We start from the raw sequence: 20,066 nt of genomic DNA, 5'->3' as shown, positions 1-20,066 counted from the left end.
CAGTGGACCATGCATAAAGGCTTGATCTCAGGAGACCTGGGTTCTGGACTCTGTGATTGTTGGCAAGTGATTCAGCCTGAGTCTCATTTTCCTCATCTGGACAAAGAACATGAATGCTCCTCTCAGACAGTTGCTGTAAGGATCTTTGTAAATGTGCTTTGGAAACCATGAAGTGTAAGGTTTATTTCATTCCTCAGGTCTTACTGTTTCCCAGTCCCATCTCATTTCCTAGTCTCATCTGAATTATTTAAGAACTTAGGATCCACATTTTCTATTATTTGGCCTTGTTAATGCTACTGCTTCTGCCTTTCAGCTTTTCAGCCCTTATTGTCCACCGGAGAATGGGCAAGGGGGAAAAGTTGACTTTGGGCTCTACTGGCATCACCTCTCCAATCAGGGATTCCAGGCTCATCAGCCATTCTTGGGACGGACCACTCTGATAGATTTCTTTTCATTTTCAGGTGGGCCAAGAGAAAGGAAACTGTTCTTTCCAGAAAAACCCAACCCCCTGCATCATCCCTCAAGAACAAGAAAATATCTTCCATACGATATTTGCTTTTTTCACAAAATCTGGAAGAAAAGTCTTGGTGAGAATTTGCTTACTGCTTGGGTTAAAATGGGTGGTCCTCACTAGGAAGTCTGAGATGAGAGGCCAGTTTTCTATTTGGCATTTGTGATTTCCCAAATCTGGTTTTAATCAATCGGCTTATGAAGTCACAAGGACTGTAGTAAACTCCTATTTTTCAGCCTGAGATTTCTATCAAAGTGTTAAATTTACATTCCAAATTCCGTTGCCTGGCAAAGAGGAATGGTGGCTTGGCAACCCACAAAGCACAAAGTAAAACACGTCTCCAACTAGCCTGAATCTAATCAAGAGTGATGGTTCTTGTACAACCACTTTGGAAAACTGTTGGGCAATATTTACTAAATCTAAACGTGTCTATACTGTCTGACCCAGCAGTTCCACTTATGACACAGCAATACCACTTGAGGTATATCCCCAAGAGAAATCAGTACTTGTGTCCCCCAAAAGACGTGGACAAGAATGTTCACAGCAATCTTTCTATAGCCAAAAGCTGGAAATGATCCAAATATCCATCAACAGAAGACTGAGTAAACAATTGTGGTGTATCCATACACTGAAATATTACGGAGAAATAAAAAATCACTACACACAGCAACATGAATGAACCTCACAGACGTAATATTTCATGAAAGACGCTAGAGACAAAAGGATACATATTGTAATGTTTCACTCATATGGAGTCTAGAAATAGCAAAGCTATCAGTGGCAGTGGAGGTCAGGAGCGTGGTTACTTTTAGAGGAAGATCAGCAGGAGGGGGCATGAGGGAACCTGCTTAGGTCCTGGAAATGTTCTACGTCTTGATCTAGGTATAAACATGTAAAAACATATCAAGATGGACACTTCAAGATTTATTGTTTACTACACAAGTTATTCCTCAATTTTTTTAAGAAGTGAAGGTATTAAAGATGGAATCGTACTGCTTTTCCACAGCCTCCTTTCCCCCATATCTGTGATTATATCTCTTCAGCTCCTTATTTTGGCCTATACACATCTCATTCAAATGTCCTTCCTCACTCTTTTTCCTGTAGAACAAGTGGGACTGTTTGCCACTCGGAAGATTGGGATTTTTTTACTTAGATAGTACTGATGATACAACTATTTTTAAGAGTCCTTAGAACTGTTAGATATAGTGATAACTAGTTGTTTGACAGATGCAACTCTGTGTCTGGTTGAAAATTTTACCCTTCGGGTGAAACATCATGAAGATATGTATATACGTTTCGGATCCTATGATACAAAATAGAAGAATTCCTCTTTTGTAACTTAAATTTGGAATTTAGGTTTCTATTGCTAATTAATGTGTTCTCTTGGTGAAGCATATATTTTTGTTTACTCCTGTGACTTCTTAGCCCTCTAATTGGCCCTACCTAAAAAAAATGGGCATAAAAGTGTATTTGCCCCTGCACAGGAAGAAGTTACATAATGTAGGAAATACATCCTGTGTTCAAAACTCATAAGATGAATGTGTTCGGAATGAGTAAATGTGTTTCTTTTTAAAAACAATTATTTCTCTGTGAGAAATCCAATTTTTTGGTCGGATAAACCAGTAAGGTCCCTTCTCCCAGTTGCTCCACTTGCAGACATCTTCTGGTGCGCACCCGGTGGGCAAGCCCTTGATTGCCCTCTGGTGGTAAGAAGGAATGATTGCATCTTCTGTGGATTTCATCTGCCTGGAATTGCCTTAGTCACCAGAATAGAAGCTCATGGAGCCCTCTGTTTTATAAATTGCCATGGATTTATCTTTGTTCTTAATATCGTTTGCTGATTTTCTGATTTTTCTTCTCAGGACTGCGAAAAACCAGGAATTTCTTGCCTAACAATGCACTGTAACCTTAGTGCACTTGCTAAAGAAGAAAGTCGTACTATAGATATTTACATGCTGCTGAACACAGAAATATTGAAGAAGGTAAGTCCCATGGAACTGCACTCCTGGGGTCCATTTAAAAGGATTTGAATTGGTTTCCTCATGAAACTCTGCCTGCCCCTTTTAAAACTTTCCTGGCAAGTACCATTGGTAATTCTGATGCTGGAGGATGGCAGGGAAAAATACTAGACCCTTGCCATTCGAAGTGTAGTCTGAGGATCAGCAGGACCAGCATCACCTGGGAGTTGTCAGAAATGCAGAATCTTAGACTCCACCCCAGACTTACTGAATCAGCATCTTCATTTTAACAAGCTCCCTAGGTGTTGTGTTTGCACGTTTAAGTTTCTCAGACTTTAGCTTGCATTGGAATCACCTGGAGACGTTATTAAAACACAGATTCCTGCAGGCGGAGTCTGAGATTCTGTAGTTCTGACAAGCTCCCAGGTGATGCCAATACTGCTGGTCTGAGGACTGCATTTTAGATCTGTTTGGCAAACCTTTTCTATAAAGGGCCAGTAGTAAATATTTTAGGCTTTATGGGCCATGAGTCTCTTGCTCAGCTCTGCCATTATATTGTGAAAGCAACCATAGATAATACTCACACAAATGGGCATGGCTGTGTTCCAATAAAACTTTATTTACCAAAACAGGCAAAGGGCCAGATTTGACCCATGGGTCATAGTTTGCTAACCCCTTGCTTCAGAGAAGTCCAACTTTTGAACCTCAGGTCACTTTGCTAGTTATCAAAATGACTTTATCAAAGTTTATCAAAAATGATTTATAAAAAAATACCTCAGTTATTGAATTGGTGGCCCTTAAATCATACAGGATCTGGCCCTGTGGCCAAGTGGTTAAGTTCGTGCTCTCTGCTTCGGCAGCCCAGGGTTTCGCCAGTTTGGATCCTGGGCGCAGACATGGCACCGCTCGTCAGGCCATGCTGAGGCGGCGTCCTGCACAGCACAGCCAGGAGGACCTTCAACTAGAATATACAACTACGTACTGGGGGGCTTTGAGGAGAAGAAGAGCCACACACACACAAAAATTATACAAATCCACTAAGATTTATTTTAACATAAGAACTGCTAAGTATGAAAGGCCACATCCAACGAGATGCTTTAAAAATAATCACAGGTGAAGACAAAACAAAATATGCATGTTAGCCACAGAGATTCTATTTATTTTCCTTGGGAAAAACCAAATGTGTTAGTCCATATAAACGTGTCAGTATATGAATGAATATCCTTAGAAAAGTCATTCCAATGTTATTTTTCAGTTAGGCATGGCAGTAACACGCTGATCTGAGAAGTCACAGGCACTGGAAGGTATGGGATGTTTTACCCACTTTCCATCTGTAGCTGGTGCAGCCCCCACACACCCGTGGAGAGAGGTGCACAATTCTGCTTTCCCCGATTGCCTTTGGTGGGAAACTGGTTTGGGGCAAGTTGGGCTCACGCAGCAGTGATTCCCCGTCATACCTCTCCCTTCCAAAAGGACAGTGTTGGGAGAGGACCAGGCATGAATTAGAGCACCACTGGCATCCTGCGATCCCAGAAGGGAGTCTAGAAGGCCTGCATCACAGGAAGGGCCTTCCTGGCATGGGTCCCCAGGTCAGACTGAGGGACTGTGAGTCTTATGTTCACCCATCCTGTTCACCTTCTTGACAAATGGCTCTGATGACAGTTTTATTCCCCATGCCACACTTTCCACTGTCGACAGAGCCCTGATTATGGCACTGATGGTGGAAAGCCACTCTGACTTCTCCTTCACCCTCAACCCAGATGGCTGCTGCTTGCACTTCAATCATTTGTGCTTCATTTAACTGCAAGGCCTCAAGCCTTCCTTGTACACAGCTCTGTGGCCTGGTCTTCTGCATCTCTCTCTCTCAGTGATCAATGGTGACCCTTTGCCAAGGAACATGTCCCACCTATGCTGTCCCCATGGGCCATCCAGCCCAGTCTGCACCCCAAGAGAGGAGAAAGCCGTGGGAGTGTCATATGTGGGTGTTGAAGGATCATTCTCCCTGAAAGGACCCTTTCAGCAGAAACCAGAAGTTCCAGGTACAGAGGCAAGCCTAGAATAAGGCTGACCTGGAAGCCAGTTGGGGCCCCAGCTGCTCCTGGAGCTTGAAATGCTGGTTGGTCCCCTGAAGTCAGCCACGACCTCCCTTGGGGAGTGGAGCACGAGATGGCTCCAGGAATCCTCCCAGCCTCCCTAAGGATGTGGAGCAGCGCCAGCCTTGTGGTTTGCCTGGGCCTACAGTTGTGTTTGTTTTCCTTAGACCTCAAAATCCAGTCCCAGATGAGGGAATTTGAGGTTCTATTGTTTTGACCTTAACAAATTTTCATTTGAAATGTAGGATCTGATTTTTTAGATTATCAGAGGATTCAGATTTCTTTGAAAGTGTTCTTCTTCTACAAGCACTGGGGCCTGTCCTGTGGCAGACTCCTCATCTGCTCAGCCTTTAACTTTGACAATTATCATAATCATCTCATCATTGTTGTTATTATTGTCAATATTAATATTCCAAGATGAAGATGATGATGATGATTATCCAAGATTGGAAATACAGTATATCCTGACACACAAAACCACAAATTTGCAAAACCATTAAATTCGTAAAAGATTGTTTGCATACAAAATTATTTACTGCTTAATGTGAGCTAACTGGAGCAGTTCCTTTGAGTGACAAGCTTCCCAGAAGCACTTAAAGTGTGTTTTATTGCTGTCTTAAAAAAGAACAATAATTAGTGCCTACTTCCCAGGTAAATATACAAAGTGGCCTCCCTGTGCATCCTCCCGGGAAGGTCTTTGTGGTTTTTTTGGCAGAAATGAGCAGAGGGCCCCCTCAGAACTGTTTTCTATAGAAAAAGTCCTCCACTTTCATTGTTTTGAGTAGATTTAGCGAGAAGTGGGTCAAAGCTGGCATCTGGTATATACAGTCACATGCTGCATAACAACATTTCAGTCAACAACGGACCTCATAAGATTAGTATCATATAGCCTAGGTGTGTAACAGGCTATACCATCTAGGTTTGTGTAAGTACCCACTGTAATGCTCACGCGATAATGAAATCGCCTAACGATGCATTTCTCAGAACGCATCCCCATCATTGAGAGAGAAGTGACTGTACTTCCTTGCGTGGCAGGCAGGCTGAGTAAATGTGGGTGGACACACTACAGGATACCCTGCTGGCAGAGTCCCAGCCACACCCACAGGTGGGAGGCCAAATGCTCCAGTTGTCTGTCCTGCGTTTCCACGACAGAAGCCGGGCTGCCTCTCCATTCGGCAGTCAGTGCAGCACCACTGATTCCACTGGCTTGAGCTTCTGACCCTTCCCTAAGCCATAGTTTTGCCAACCCCTGTCTTTTTCCAAATTTCTTCTCCATCCCTGCCTTGGAGCTGTTTTCTCATTATCTAGATTAGTGGCTTTGAATGTGAGCCCACGCTAAGGCTTCTGACTGCATCTGGCCGATGGCGTCTTCCTGAGTGTTGGATGTGCCCACTCCCACCCCAGTCCTCTTTCTCCTCAGGTCATCGCCTAATTTATAAGCCAGATGCTGCACCCATTCTCATCTTTCCACTAGGTGCCCTCTTTCCATGTTAGATGGTTTTGACCCCAAAACAGTTTCATTTAAGAACAGAGTTAAAAGTAACTCATGTGAAGGGTTTGAGGGTTGTGGGCAGGGCAGGAAGATGCTTGAGAAATACACATCGGATGCCTGCTGTGGAATACCAGGTCTGGATTTGTTGGATACAATTGAATGGTTTTATTCTCTACTTTTTGTGAATATGTCAATATCAATATCCAAATATCTGGCTCTTACCACTTGGAAACCACAGCACACGAGCTTGCATGTGTTGAAGGTTGGCAAAACTCCACAGTTTTTCAGCATCTACCATGATATGAAAGAATTCTCAAGAGAGAGACTAGAAATCTGTGTATGTGGGTGCCTGGGATGAGGAGGTATCTAGTTCAGTAATAAAATTTTTGTCTGGTCCGCATGGAATCTTGGAATTTCAGTTCTGCCTGGTACCTCAAGGTCCAGCCATTGTCATTGAAAAATCTTACCACTGTAAGATTGTTGTGTTGTTTCCTCCACAGGACAGTTCATCTGTCATTCAGTTCATGACCCGTGCCAAGGTGAAGGTGGATCCAGCCCTAAGGGTGGTGGAGATAGCCAATGGCAACCCAGAAGAGATAGCGGTGAGTCAGCCACCCCTGGGACAGCCCTCTCAGAGGGTGAGGGAATCTGGGTGACTTGGTGCTGGAATTTGAGGGTAAAGACATTCTCTGAGCCAAGATATTGGCTTTGTGGTAGACCGAAGATCGTGCCTGCCTTGGCTTCCAGGCCCCCGTGGAGAACTTCTGTGGTCTGCTCTTGTTGTGATAGCATTGTTCTTAAGGATGCGACTATTATGTGAAAGCTCCCTACTGTGATTGACCAAAGGAAAAACAGTCTAGAAGTACCCTTGAAAGGGGTTGGATTTCCACTCTGAAGCCAAGACTATTTTTATCTTTTTGAGACCTTTCCCTGAAACCTCATCTGCTTTCCCAATCACATTGCTCCATTGATAAACACTGGGTATTTTAAAAACAAGTTGTTTGAATAACTTAAAGAGGTCACATCCAAATTGCCAAGTCCTAAAACCTTCTCTTTCATTCTTTATCTACGCCCCTGTCCTCCATAAAGTGCAGTTGGCATGCAGGCCTCAGAGACATGGGAGGGTGCCACAACCAGAGGCTTGGATGTGGGGGTGTGGGCAAGCCTGGAGGGAAAGTGGAATTGTACTGCCTTTTATTGTTTTTCAGGGGTAGGGAGGCTCATCGTTTGACCCCCACATTCAGATCCTAGGCAGACAGAAAGAGGAGACAGCAGTCCGTGAACTGGTTTGGCCAATGAGCTGTGTAATGATGCTCCCTTTTTGCATCTCCTCCCTTGGAATTTATCTTTTCTCAAAGGAGACTTTACTCTCGCTTGAAAGAGTCAGTGTTGCAGTGGAAAATTTAGACAAGTGATAAATTCACAAAGATTATTTACTTATAAAGAAAAGATTAACTTATTTTCTGATAACAGTGGGGACACCACATGTCTAAATGTTAGGGTGGAGATTCACCCAAAGCCCACTGTTGTAAGACCCTGGTTGGGGAGGGTTCCTATAGAAAATAAATCTCTGGGGACCTCAATGAAATGTCAATCCTGTTCCTATTTATGGTGAGCAAGAGACAAGAACATCAGCTAGCACAGAATGAATATGAATCCGTGAATGGTGAGGGATGTTAAAGCTGCACCAGGGCTTGGGCATTTCATACTCAGTGCAGGTAAGAACTGTCAGATGTAGACCTTTCCTCCTCTGTTCACACTGAGAAATGGTCCAAGCAGTGATTTTAATTATTGAAACTGAATGGGATGAAATAGAATGATGCTGGAGTCATTCACTATGTAGGGTCCGTTCTTCTGGCAAGCCAAATATTTGGAGTTGGCTTTTGCCTTTTCCTCCCTACTTGTCCATTTCACTGCTAATTCAGGCCTTCACCTGAGAAGTGAGGGAGAATGGTGATTCACTCCTCCTTGTCATAACTCCGGTTAAAAAGTTGAATGAAATACATGCCCAACATGAGAGGTTTAGAATGTTCTGGTAGACCACCGTCTCCCCACTTAAGAGCTAATGGAAATAATTAACAGGTTTCCTACAGGTGGAATGCCTTGTGTAGATGAAAAAAAAATGTATCACTGGGCACATTGCCTTCAATTGGAACACTGAGCTGTGGGATCCAGGAAGACATTGCTTAACATCCCATTGTTGGATTCTGAGTCATCTGTACACCCCCAAAATACCATTTCCGTTAATTACTGTTCCATTTTGAGCACGATGGCCATATTTTCATTATCAAGAGTTCTTTGGAGGAAGCCCTCATTTCAACTGATTTTTTCCAGTACTCCCAAGAAAAAAGTAACACCCATCAGAATTCCACAACTCCCCCTTCTCCCTCCTACCATCACTTTGCCTTTTCAGTCGATGAGCTAAGATGAAGTTCTGCAATCTGTTCTCAACTTTCCTGGCAAAAAAACTCTTTTCTGAGTAGGAAGATTTTCCTTTTTAGAGCAAACGTGTTCTTCCCTGCGTGATTCCTCTGAATGCCTGGCTCTCTGTCAACCGTCCATCTGAGGGGAAATTTCCATAGAGGCTAGCCACCAAATTTAAATCAGGCAAAATTTCACAAGATTTTAGATTAGGTACCAAATTTTTATGGCCTTGGAAGGAATAGGAAATGTTCTTGCAGCTGGTATCGAGCAGGGTGTGGGTGTGAACAGGAGAACAGTCAGATTTTTAACCACCTAAAGTGTACCTGGTGGTAAATTTAACTGATAGGGAAATTAAATAATTTTCCTGTGACTCTTTGTATTTTTTATTTTTATGCCATGGTATGAAGTGCTTTACAGAGCATTTGGGTGAATACCTATAAATATGTAATAGATTCTTGAGACATTTGCCCTGTTTATTAATCAATAGATCCGGGGGTACTTCCGGGTGAGTGTGAGCATTTGTCCAAGACCAAGCACACCAAGTTTCCCTGGCTTTGTGTAGATCCAAACCTGAGAATTCCAGGCGAGACCTGTGGGACTGCATTTGGTGCTGGTTGCCAGGTGCCAATAATATGTTGGATTTCTATTCAACCCAACCCTTCTTACTTTTCAGGGAGAGTTACCAACAACTGAGGCTTGAAACTCCCCCAAAGCAAACCAATAATCTACGGAATCAGCTCTGTTACTGCGAGCCACGGCCCCAGACTCCCTTCTCAGGCTGGTTGGGAAACTTGTATGAATTACGTAGCAAACCTATTTTCTTGATATTTGAGAATCTCAGAATATATGATAAACACATAAATCCACAGATGAATAAGTCAGTCATTGCCTTGTGGAGCACGCAGCAGGCAGGAGGGACTGGCTCTCATTTCGACAGAATCAGAATGGATTAGAAGGATGTCTGGTTGCTCTCAGAATTGCCGGGAAGGCTGGAGAACCAGACTGTGGATATGAGAGGAATCAAGAAACCTGGGGCCAGGACGACAGGCTCAGTCAGGCCACGGGAAGAGCCTGGCATGGTGACCTGGACACAATTGTCCCTTGCTTCTCTCAGCCTCTTGTCCTAGGAAGAGCCTCTCACTGGCTGAGATTAGGTACCTGTCACCCGGGGACCAGGCACCCCAGGGAGAGCAGGTCGCTGGCCTTTTCAGCTATTGTAGCATAGCCTCGCCCTCACCCTGAGATTCACACAGAGGAAGATTCCCCAGCACTGGAAGGGGTTCAATACTAGTCTGCTAAAAAGTGAAAAATGTCCGCTCCGTGTGCTTCTCTAATTCGGAGGGTCAGTATCGAGCCAGCTAACCCTTGGCTTTTCTTAGGGCTCCCATCTGAGCAGAGTACCTGTTCAATCATTTAGAGGACTTTGTTGCTGGTAACTTCCTGGGCACGCTGCAGCCTTAATGAGAGAGCAGAGAAATCTTTGTCCAAAGATGGTTGAGGAGTGTTTGTGCTTTGTGCTTTGTTTTGTTTTGTTTTGTTTTAAGAAATAATGTGCTTGAATGAGCAATGGTTCCTTGCTGACTTGACACGGCAAATGTTTGGGGCCTTTCCCCTTCTGCCATGGGAACCGAATATCCAGAGATGCCTTCATCTCCCTCATGCAGCCCACTGCCATCGGCATCCCTTACCCTGCAGAAGGGAAGACAGGTCATAATTTTAACAAGTCCCCGGAGATTCCCCTGTGCCCTTCCTGGAGTAGAACCACTAAACCTCTTCCTCTAGTGAGCAAATGGCCTCTGATGCTTGGGGAGAAGAAGGGACTTGCCCAAGATCTCACAGACTGAGCCAAGGACAGTGTCTAGAATTCTTGACTCCCAGCCTGGTGTTCCTTCCCCATCTCCCCTGCAGGCCCTCAGGCTCATGGGAAGCACTGAGCCTTCTTGGATGAAAGGGCCTGGACAAAGGCAGAATATCCAGTTTGGAAAAGAAAGAATTGACTTGTTTTAAAGAATCTCTGTTAAAACTTACCAGGTGTCCTTGGAGTCCAGCCAGCTCCTTCGGGCTGGACCTGGCTCTTCTCACCCCAGTTGGGGCTTTCCCTCCTCAGTCTGAATCAGACACCGGAATGAAGACTGTATCCAGGCTCTCACTTCCAAATGAACCTGCCCCGTCAAGCACTAATTGCTCAGGACAGCAAGTTCCAGCTTCAATTTCTCTGAAGCCATTTAGGTTCAATTCCCGGTCTTGGCCCTTTCGGGAAGTCAGTCCTTCCAGTTTGGCCTTCCCTCTGTGAATAGGGAGCACTGCGTCTCCACTTGGGAATCAGAGAAGCCTGGGTTCAAATCCATCGCCATCACATCCTAACTGTGTGACTTTGGGTATCAGGTAGGCTCTAGGAGCCTCAGTTTCCTCTTCTCTAACACGGGAGAACCGCTTTCCACTCCCTGGACATTTGCCCTTTCTTCTGCTCTCTGCAGTTGCCCCCCACCAAAGACACAAGCCAGGGTATCTCAACCAGAGGGATGTCATCTAACATGGTAAACAGATTGACTCCAAGAGATGCTTCTTATAGTTCCTTTGTTGTACTGCTTCTTGATGCAAACTGTACAATTTTTACTGTCATTAAGTGGATTGTGACTTGTGTTTTACTGTTATGTGGCCAATTACAGTTAAAATTATATTCCACATGGCAAGAGAGTTTCTCCCCCTTGAACCTCAAGTTATATTGAGATGTAGGATGAAGAAGAGGGTCATTGGAAGATCACCACCTCCCCCATCCTGTACCATCATCAAAAGTTGGTGGGCGGTCCTCCTCTCCTGACCCACCACCCGACGTGAGAATTAAGTTATAACCATACGGAATTGAGAAAAATCCCAGCATAGTTTGCCAAAACACATGAGCCATATTTCCTAATGGTCACCAATTGCTTGTTCATTTGATCAATATTTATTGAGGGCTTGCTGAGGGCCAGGCCCTGTACCAAGCACTGGGGATGCAACAGGGAACAAAATAGACATGGTCCCTGCCCTCCCAGAGCTGAGTGAGGGGGCGACAGGCAGTACACAAGGAAGCACAAAAGGGTTTGTTTCAAATTGAGGTTAGTTTCATGGGAGCAGCCTGCTTTAGACTGAGGGGATCAAAGAACGTTTCTCCAAGGAAGCTGAGACCTGGAGAGTGACAAGGAATTAGCTTGCCAGACTTGGGGAAGAGTGACCTAGATGGGGCTCGGGGCAAGCTGTAGAAAGACCCAAACCACTTGCTGTGTTCAAAGCTGAGACCAGTGTGGCAGGCACTGGTGAGCAGTGAAGGCATCTGTGAGGGAAGACAGGCCAGGCCATGTAACGCCAGGGGGCAGTTAAAAAGAGAAGCCCTTGAAAGCTTCTGTTTTGAGCAGGGAATGGCATGATCCAATGTATATTCTTTGAAAATCACAGGCTACTGTGTGGACGATGGATTGTAGAGGGGAAGGGTGGAACTAAGGAAGCTAGTTAGAATGTTGTGTCTGTCACTTGGCAAGAAATGATTGTAGCAGAGGGGATAGACATGGACAGATAGGTTTATATCAGCAGAAATGTGGCAATTTGTGCTAGTCACATGTATGGAATGTCTCTCCTAAACGGTTGGGAGGGATCAAATGGCATCTTAATGAAAAGCCCCTTGCCTGGGGCATCCACATGGGCATTCAGTTAACAGTGGCTCTCACCATGTAAAGAGACAGCCATGGACAGGATGAACCAAATGAAGAATAAGCCTCTCCCTCCCCCAAATCCTCAAGTCTTCGTCAGTTTACTCTAAACCGATGATTTCCAGTCATCATCATGATTATCATCATCGTTATTTTTTTTTAAACAACAGAACCTATTTCTAAATTGAAATATACTTTGGTTGAATCAGAGGGAGGGTACCTGGAACTCCCCCCGTTTTTATCTCCACCTTCCCTTGGTGGCTTCTGCACCCCTTCAATGAGCCCCTTGGGTCCCAGGGAGCCCAGGGAAACCCTGCCTTGGAAGGCTGCCTTTTAAGACAAGGCTGCTGTCCAGTCCATCAAATTCTCTCCCTAGACCCACATTGTACCCTCAATAAGTGTAAACAAGAAAAATTATTTACCCTCAAGACTTCCATAGCGCAAACAGGTGAACAATGCACACATATCCATGGCCAGACAGACGTACATGTGCACACAGCACAGTATGGTCATGTGTTGAGAGTGCCTGTGCTGAAGAGGTTAGGGCAGGCCGCATGGAAGGAGTGACCCCAGAACAAGTCCTGAAGGAATTTTCTAAGTGGACAGAGGAAGGTCAGGCACTCCAGATGAAGTCAGATGGTGTCTTAGGTTAGATTCTCGAGGAGCAGACCCTGAGATGAGGATGTGTGTGCAAGTAGCTTATTAAGGAAGTGCTCCTGGTGAGACCAGGAAGGCGGTGAGGAGACAGGATAGGGGAAGGGAAGAAGGGTAGTGAGGGTGAGAACCCTGGCCTCAGCCTGATCCCGTGGGGAACACCTCAGAGTTGGTCCACCTTGAAGCAAGGGAGCTGGGTTTTCATACTCCTGTACCTGTCAGTCGTTGACTAGGGGTGGCCCCGGGAGTTAGTAAGTGCCAACCAAGGTACTTCACTCTCTCCTGATGCACGCTGGGGGAAAGTGACTTCCAAAAGCTGCCCTCCACTGGAAGCGAAAGCATGCAGAAGCTGGCGGTTGGGCCTCGAGAACTGATAGAGGAAGCTGAGGGGATCTGGGCAGAGAACCTACAGCATTTGACGCAGATGGAATAGTCTCTGCCCCACGTGTAGCTCCAGGTCTCTCTATACGTAAGGACTTCATTGTTTTAGATTCGTTTGTATATGTTCTGTTCTGTGAGTGCTGGGTGTTTGATGTGGTTATCTCCTGTCACTCTCACAGCACTCCTGTGAACTAGGTATTATTACTCCCATTTTCTGTTGGAGAAACTCGGGCTCCAGAAGGTGAAGAGACCTACTAGCCTGAGGTGCCACAGTTTGTCAGTGGAAGAGCCAAGATTGGCTGCCAGGCCTGCCCATTTGCAAGCCCTGAGTCTACCCTAATCTTTTGCTCCTCTGACCTGTGCTGTCCTGTTGCCCCATGCCCACACACAGTGGGAACCCCATTCTGAGCAGGTGGTAGGAAACACAGTCATGGGTGGTAAACAGCTGGCCCTTTGCCTTAGGAGTGACCCTTGGCTCTGGGGGCCTCAGGAGCACATCATGTTCTGACTTAGAGGTCTGTTGATTCTGGAACTCTTCCTGTTGTGGCCTGATTCCTAATCACATGCACAGCTACTCATCAAGAAGTACTTCTCCAGGGCCCTTGCTAGCTTGAGTTAAATGAGCTGCGTTCTCCTCCTCCCTTTAAAGAGCGGTGGTGAGGATTACCAGGAATAGTAGATATTAAACCTCCCAGCACAGTGTCTGGCACACAGTAAATTCTCAACAAATGTGACCCATTATTAACAACAAAGGAATTAACACCAGCCCAGCCCATTCCTCTGGAAATTCTAACAGAGCAAGGAATTTCTGAAACCCGGCACCTGACAAGTGTGGGCGTGTTTGACATCTCTGTTTATCACAGCACAGACTTACAACCTCGATCTTGCCAAATGCAGTTTATTTTCTCTTTGTTGATGTCGTCCCCTGAAGTCTCCCTGCTCCCTTGAGCTGGGTGCTTTCTGAAGGGTATGTTCTGAGAGCAATTTAAGACATGGTTCCACTGAGAACGTTTGTCCCAGCTCCCACAGCCTTTCTCCCTACTCCCTTCCCTACACCCCCACTGGCTATTAGATGTAATCAGAAGCAGGTGAAAATGTCGTTCCATTGTCCCAGATGTTTTCCCCTTTCTACTTTTAATTTACATAAATTCCTTCCCTCTGTGAGAGCATGTGTGTGTGTGTGTGTGATGTTGACTGCAGAGAGCATCTTGCTGTTGTAGTTGACCTTCAGCTGACCTGGGTCTGGGGTCGAACCTCCCCTCAGGGGGGTGCTAACTGAACCTGGGCCAGGGGTACCCCCATTGAGGTCATGTTCTCAGGCCTTATGGAGACCTGAGCATTTCCAGCTATGGCATTAGGTATATTTGCAATGGTCGGAATGTAAAAGTTTCCAGAAACACAGAAGTGGATCAAGCACTGTGGTTTAGGTTTGCCAGCTGCCTCAGACTGGAAGTTGGCTCCTGGTTGTTCCTTGATGCCAGCTTGCAAACCTCAGGTACATTAAGCTTTGCAGCAGCAGGCAGGATGCCCAGTGCTGGGCTTACCATCAGCCTAGCCTGTTGTCTGTCCTCCTCAAAGGCTCTGTTGAGGCAAATCCTCATGCTCCTCATTTCCTTACGCTTTATTAGTTAACGTCCACCACATAAGCCCTCCATCTTCAGTCTGCGGCCGTGCCGTCATCCATCCCTTCACTGGTCAGAGCTTCTGCCTTCTCCATCTCTCAGCCTCCTACCACCCTCTAAAACCAGACTCCCCTTCAACCTCAGCCTTTTCCCCCCTTTCACACCACCTTCTCCCCTGGGAAAACCACTTTCCTTGCAACCCTCTTACTGGGGCTGTTTGTTCCTTAAACCCCCACATGAAGTTCTCCCTTCTAGTCTATATTCATTTCGCAGCTAGAGTGCTCTTTGCAAAATGCAAATCATGTCACTCCCCTGGTTAAAACTCTCCGTTGGCTTCCCATTCCTCTTAAGATAAAGCATGTAATTCTTAACCAGCCTCCAGCCCTTCCCCCTCCAGCCTCATCTCATCCCTGCCAAGCTCACTCCTGCCATAGGGCTTTTGCACGTGCTGCTCCTTCTCCTTGGAATGATGTTCCCTCTCCTCTTGGACTAGTTAACTTCTGCTTATTCTTTAGCTCTCAGCTCAAGCAGTTCCTCAAGGAACTCTTTCGGACTGCCATGTGTCTCACAGTCTTTTATACCCATGAACCTCTCCCTTGGGGCACTTTCCAAAATTGTAATTTTCCATTGATGTGTCTAATTGGCCCATATTTTCTGGAAGTGGAAGCTCCATGAGGGCAAAGACTGCTTCCTTTATTCATCAACGAGCCCCTACAGTGCCTGGCACATAGTAGTTGCTACATTTGTTGAACGGGTAGACAGACAGATGGACAAATGGGGTGGATGCACAGATGGGTGGACAGACAGATGGGGGGTACTGCGCACAGGGATGGATGAATGGCCAGGACTCTCCCAAAAGAAATAACACTTGCAAATATATTTTTTAAAGTAGAGAGAAGAGAAGCACACTCAGAGACTCCAGGTTCAGATCCCATCATCTCTTTTGTTGCAGACTGAATCCTATTGATGCTTCATCTAAGGCTATGGCAGAACGGACATTGCATTTATTAATTTATGTGTTCATGAATCACATAAGGAATCACTACCTTGGTTTAGGTGACAGGGGAACGTGCAATTTGAGTCCTTGTTCTGTGAGAATTCACAGTGTACTGGAGTCCATCAACAGGAAGATACATCACTATCTTACAGAGTGGGAAGGACTTAGAGCTGGGACTATGAAGTGCTCAGCTGCGGTTTTCAAACTAAGCTTTGTGGAGCTGTGGGTTCCCTGAGTTGGTTCAGGGGCTGCTGGGGTACAGAGGGACAGGCTTGGGAAGGGAGACTGAGCAGGCTGGGCTCTGACTGCCAACCTTCTTTACAACCAGAGAATCTCCACTTTTTTCTGTTATATACATCAGGATGCTACCGTAGATTTTCTCTGATAAAAGAGGTTGAAAATTGCTGTTTCCGACAGCTCAGAGAATGATTAATTCTGCTGAAAAGAGAGGAGTAGATCAGGCTTCTTGGGAGAGGAGATAATGGGAGCAGAATCTCCCTTTTTAAGTTTTTCTAAAATCTGGCTTTGAAATGCTCAGTTAAAAAATAATCTTAAGGGGCCAGCCCCGTGGCCGAGTGGTTAAGTTCGCGCGCTCTGCTGCAGGTGGCCCAGGGTTTCACCAGTTTGAATCCTGGGCACAGACATGGCACAGCTCATCAAGCCATGCTAAGGCGGCATCCCACATGCCACAACTAGAAGGACCCACAACTAAAAAAATACACAACTATGTACCGGGGGGCTTTGGGGAGAAAAAGGAAAAATAAAATCTTGGTAATAGATTTGGTAATAGAAAAGAGAAAAAGTACTCATAATCTTAAAAAACGCCTATGTACTTTTAAAATTTCCTACCGTTTTTCTAGACAGTTGAAGTCTTCTAGATATTAAATTGATATGCTGATTTTCTTTTAACTTTATCACTTATCATTTTTATCATGTTATCGTGTTTTCAAAAGTACTTAAAACTTGGAAATCCGTCAAAAAGATGATTGCATGTACTTTCGATGGCTCACTGGAACATTCCCTAGCCCCTTTCTACTCAAAGTGTGGTCCTGGAACAGCAGCCCTGACATCACCAGCAGGCTTATGTGACATGTAGAATCTCGGGCCCCCCTCCCAGACTCATGAATTCAGAATCTGCATTTTAACAAGGTTCTTCATGTGATCCTTGCACACATGAAAATTTGAGACAAGGTTTAACAGGCCTGCCTAGCTCTCTAGGGCCCAGATTCTGTGAAGTTATATATTAACTTGTAGGAGACTGATAAGTTATCAATGCCTTTTGCCAGTAAAGATGAAAATGATTTCTGTCTGGCAGGAAATATAATCCTAAAGGTTATAGTTTATTGCCCTATATAGTATTAACCAATTTTCTATCTGATTTCAGCATTCTTTTTTTTTTCTGTGACTACACACATTTTCAGATCCTTCTTCGAAGTAGCTTTGCCATCCTGCTTAATAATGAATTAAATAAATCTTTAAAGTATATTCACTATGTATTTGTATGTATATATTTGTATGTTTTTAACTTTTGAAAATTACACTTTGACAGCCAGATATATTATCATTTTTCATAGCTCTGTGGTGTTCTACTTTGTGATTGACCATAATTTACTTAATTATTGCCCTATGGTTAGACATTTAGGATATTTCTGTTCTTTACCAATATAAACAGTTCTGCAGTGAACATATTTGAATATAAAACTTTTTCTGTGTTTTATGTTTCTTTGAGTAAATTTTCAAGTACAGAACTAATGGATCAAAGGGTCTGAACATTTTTAAGATGCGCAGTATTGGAGTCTGTCAAATGGACATGAATGGAAGAGCATTCCAGGTGGAAAGCAGCCTGCAGAGAGGCTGGAGACCGCAGGTCTCACAGGGGAGACGACTCTAACCAGCTAGAATGTGAATGAATGTCCAGCAAGGGGATGGAACGGTAGGAAGGAGGCCACATTGTGAAGAGCCTGGTACCCTGAATTCTGTATTCAGTATAAGGGAAGCCATTGATAGTGTAAGTGGAGAAGCGAGCTGATGAGACCTGGGCTTTAGAAAGACAACTCTTAGCAGCAGGGAGGCCACTCCAAGGCTCCTGAAGTAGTGCTGGTGAGAGAAGACCAGACCTGAACTGGGGCAGTGACTGAGGATGGAAACAAGAGAATGTAGAGGAAAGGTATTTAAAGAGGTACAGGGGCTTAGCCAGGATCACCCGCTTGTCAATGGGAGAGACATGACCTGTCAGTACTTCTTGACTCTCCACGGAGTCCATGCTGCTGTTCCTGCCTTTGGGTTTTTATCTAAAATGTGACTTCTTACAGGATCTGTGCAGGATGCTCAGATCATCACCCACAATGTGTTTATTAGAGTCGTGATGTGCGGGAACCAGCTCTGCCAAAGCATAAAGCACACGTCCAAGAAGATGAATGGCATCACTAAAAATAAGAAAGATTAAACACACATTCCGGGGAAGTGACAGGGCATTCTTTTGGAATTTGCCAGACTAAACTGTAGCGGATACTCTTAACCGGCTTTACAGCTGACCCCACTGAGCTCACAGCCTGTCTCAGCAATTCATTGCCAACAAGGAGGCTGAGCAGACTCTTATTACACGTCCACACACCAGGAGCTTTCACAAACCTACCTTATTTTCCCTTTCAGACCTCCATTTCACAGAGGAGGAAACTGAGAGTGATATCTTGGTTGCCTCAGGTCATGCCGTTTGGCCGTGGTGCCTCCTGAGTAGTCTGTACAAGACACCACGGGAGACTCGGAAGGTGGGAGGTGATTCGATCCGCAGCTTTTTAGGGGAAAGAACTCAAAGGCATGAATCTGACTTTAAACACAAGAATCTCTAATCAGAACCAGGTAGAAAACAGTGGGCTTATGACGACAGACTTTAGAGCCCATTTCTGTCCCACCACCTCCCGCCCCCAAGTATTCCTCCTTCAGGATTGCCTATGGTCTAAAAATCACTCTTTGTAATGGCCCCTAAATGGGTAGGATGGATAGATAAACTGTGGTGTATTCACACAGTGAAATACCGTACAGCAACGAGAATAAACATGCTACGATCTGGATGAATCTCCCAAACTTAATGTGAGGAGAAAGAAGCCAGACGCAGGAGTTCACACTCCAGTTAGCAAGAGGACAAAAGCAGGTGGGGCTAACCCAGGCTCTTAGAAGTCAGCGTGAGAGGTGTGACTGGAAAGGAGTGTGAAGGGGGCTTTGGAGGAGCTAGTCACATTCTGTTTCTTGATCTGGGAGCTGGTTACACAGATGCATTTAGCATTCAGTATATGAAAAGTCACTGAGCTGTACACTTAGGTTACGTACACTTTTCTCTATGTATATGGAGACGTCAAAAAATAGTTTTTAAAAATTAAAAAGTAGCCAATCATGCACAAACTCAAAAAAATCTCCCTGCCAGCAATGATGATGCTAATAGGAGCACCCGCCATTTGTCATGGGTGGGCTCTGTCAGGTGCTGTGCTGGGGGCTCTATGTGCATTATCCTTGAATTCTCTGGGGAGGTGCTGTGCTACCCCTGTTTTGAAGATGAGAAAAATGAGGCTCAGAGAGGTAAAATACCTTGCCTAAGGTCACACAGCTAGTGAGTAGTGCTGCAAAGAGGCCTCATTTCTACTCCCACAGTGACTACTGTGTCCTGTAGGCAGTTTTCTTCCATTTGTCCCCATGTAGGAAGGAATGTTTTCTGCTCTGCCCAATTTCCCTTGAGATAATGTTCTAGGTTCAGGATCTGCAGGTGAGACTGTGGCAGCCCATCTGCCTCTTGAATGACCATCCGCCCCCTCCCCCCAGCACATACACACACCCTCCTACCCCAGCTGTGGGAATGGACACAGTGAAATAGAAGTGGTCACATTTTCGTTCCTTATCACCTGGAAAGAGACAATAAATGATCCATTTAATCAACAGATAGTCTTTAAAGAAAGAGCCGCCATCAGCAAGGCACTCTGTAGTGTGGTGGTGACAAGCTCAGATTTGAGAGTTTGGTGTTGGCTAGACCTGAGTTCAAATTCTGACTCTGCACTTAAGCTACATTGTCCAGAGCAAATTGCTTGTCCTCTCTGGGCCTCCATATCTCCCTCTGTAAAATGGGTGTTGAATACTTCATGGGGTGGTTGTGTGAACTAGACAAGAGATTACAAGAAAAGCGCAGAACCTGACATGGAGGAGCATTTGAGAAATGTTAGAGAGAGATGGGAGCCAGGCCCTAAAAGGGTAACATAACAG

The 20,066-nt window shown here is 45.1% G+C and overlaps 1 protein-coding gene across 2 annotated transcripts in view; it reads left to right on the top strand.

Moving 5' to 3' along the window:
- The window catches only part of ITGA9 (integrin subunit alpha 9), a 331,274-nt gene that overhangs the window by 294,424 nt on the left and 16,784 nt on the right, over positions 1–20,066 (top strand). For both annotated transcript variants that reach the window (XM_070577273.1, XM_008524662.2), the window contains exons 24-26: positions 462–587; positions 2,374–2,493; positions 6,555–6,656. In XM_070577273.1, coding sequence (XP_070433374.1) covers positions 462–587; positions 2,374–2,493; positions 6,555–6,656 — 348 coding nt within the window. The remainder of the gene's footprint in view (positions 1–461; positions 588–2,373; positions 2,494–6,554; positions 6,657–20,066) is intronic.

Source organism: Equus przewalskii, chromosome 15, assembly GCF_037783145.1.
Source record: "Equus przewalskii isolate Varuska chromosome 15, EquPr2, whole genome shotgun sequence".
Lineage (NCBI taxonomy): Eukaryota > Metazoa > Chordata > Mammalia > Perissodactyla > Equidae > Equus > Equus przewalskii.
The sequence above is the reverse complement of the archived record's forward strand: the minus strand, read 5'-3'. Positions and strand labels throughout refer to the sequence as shown.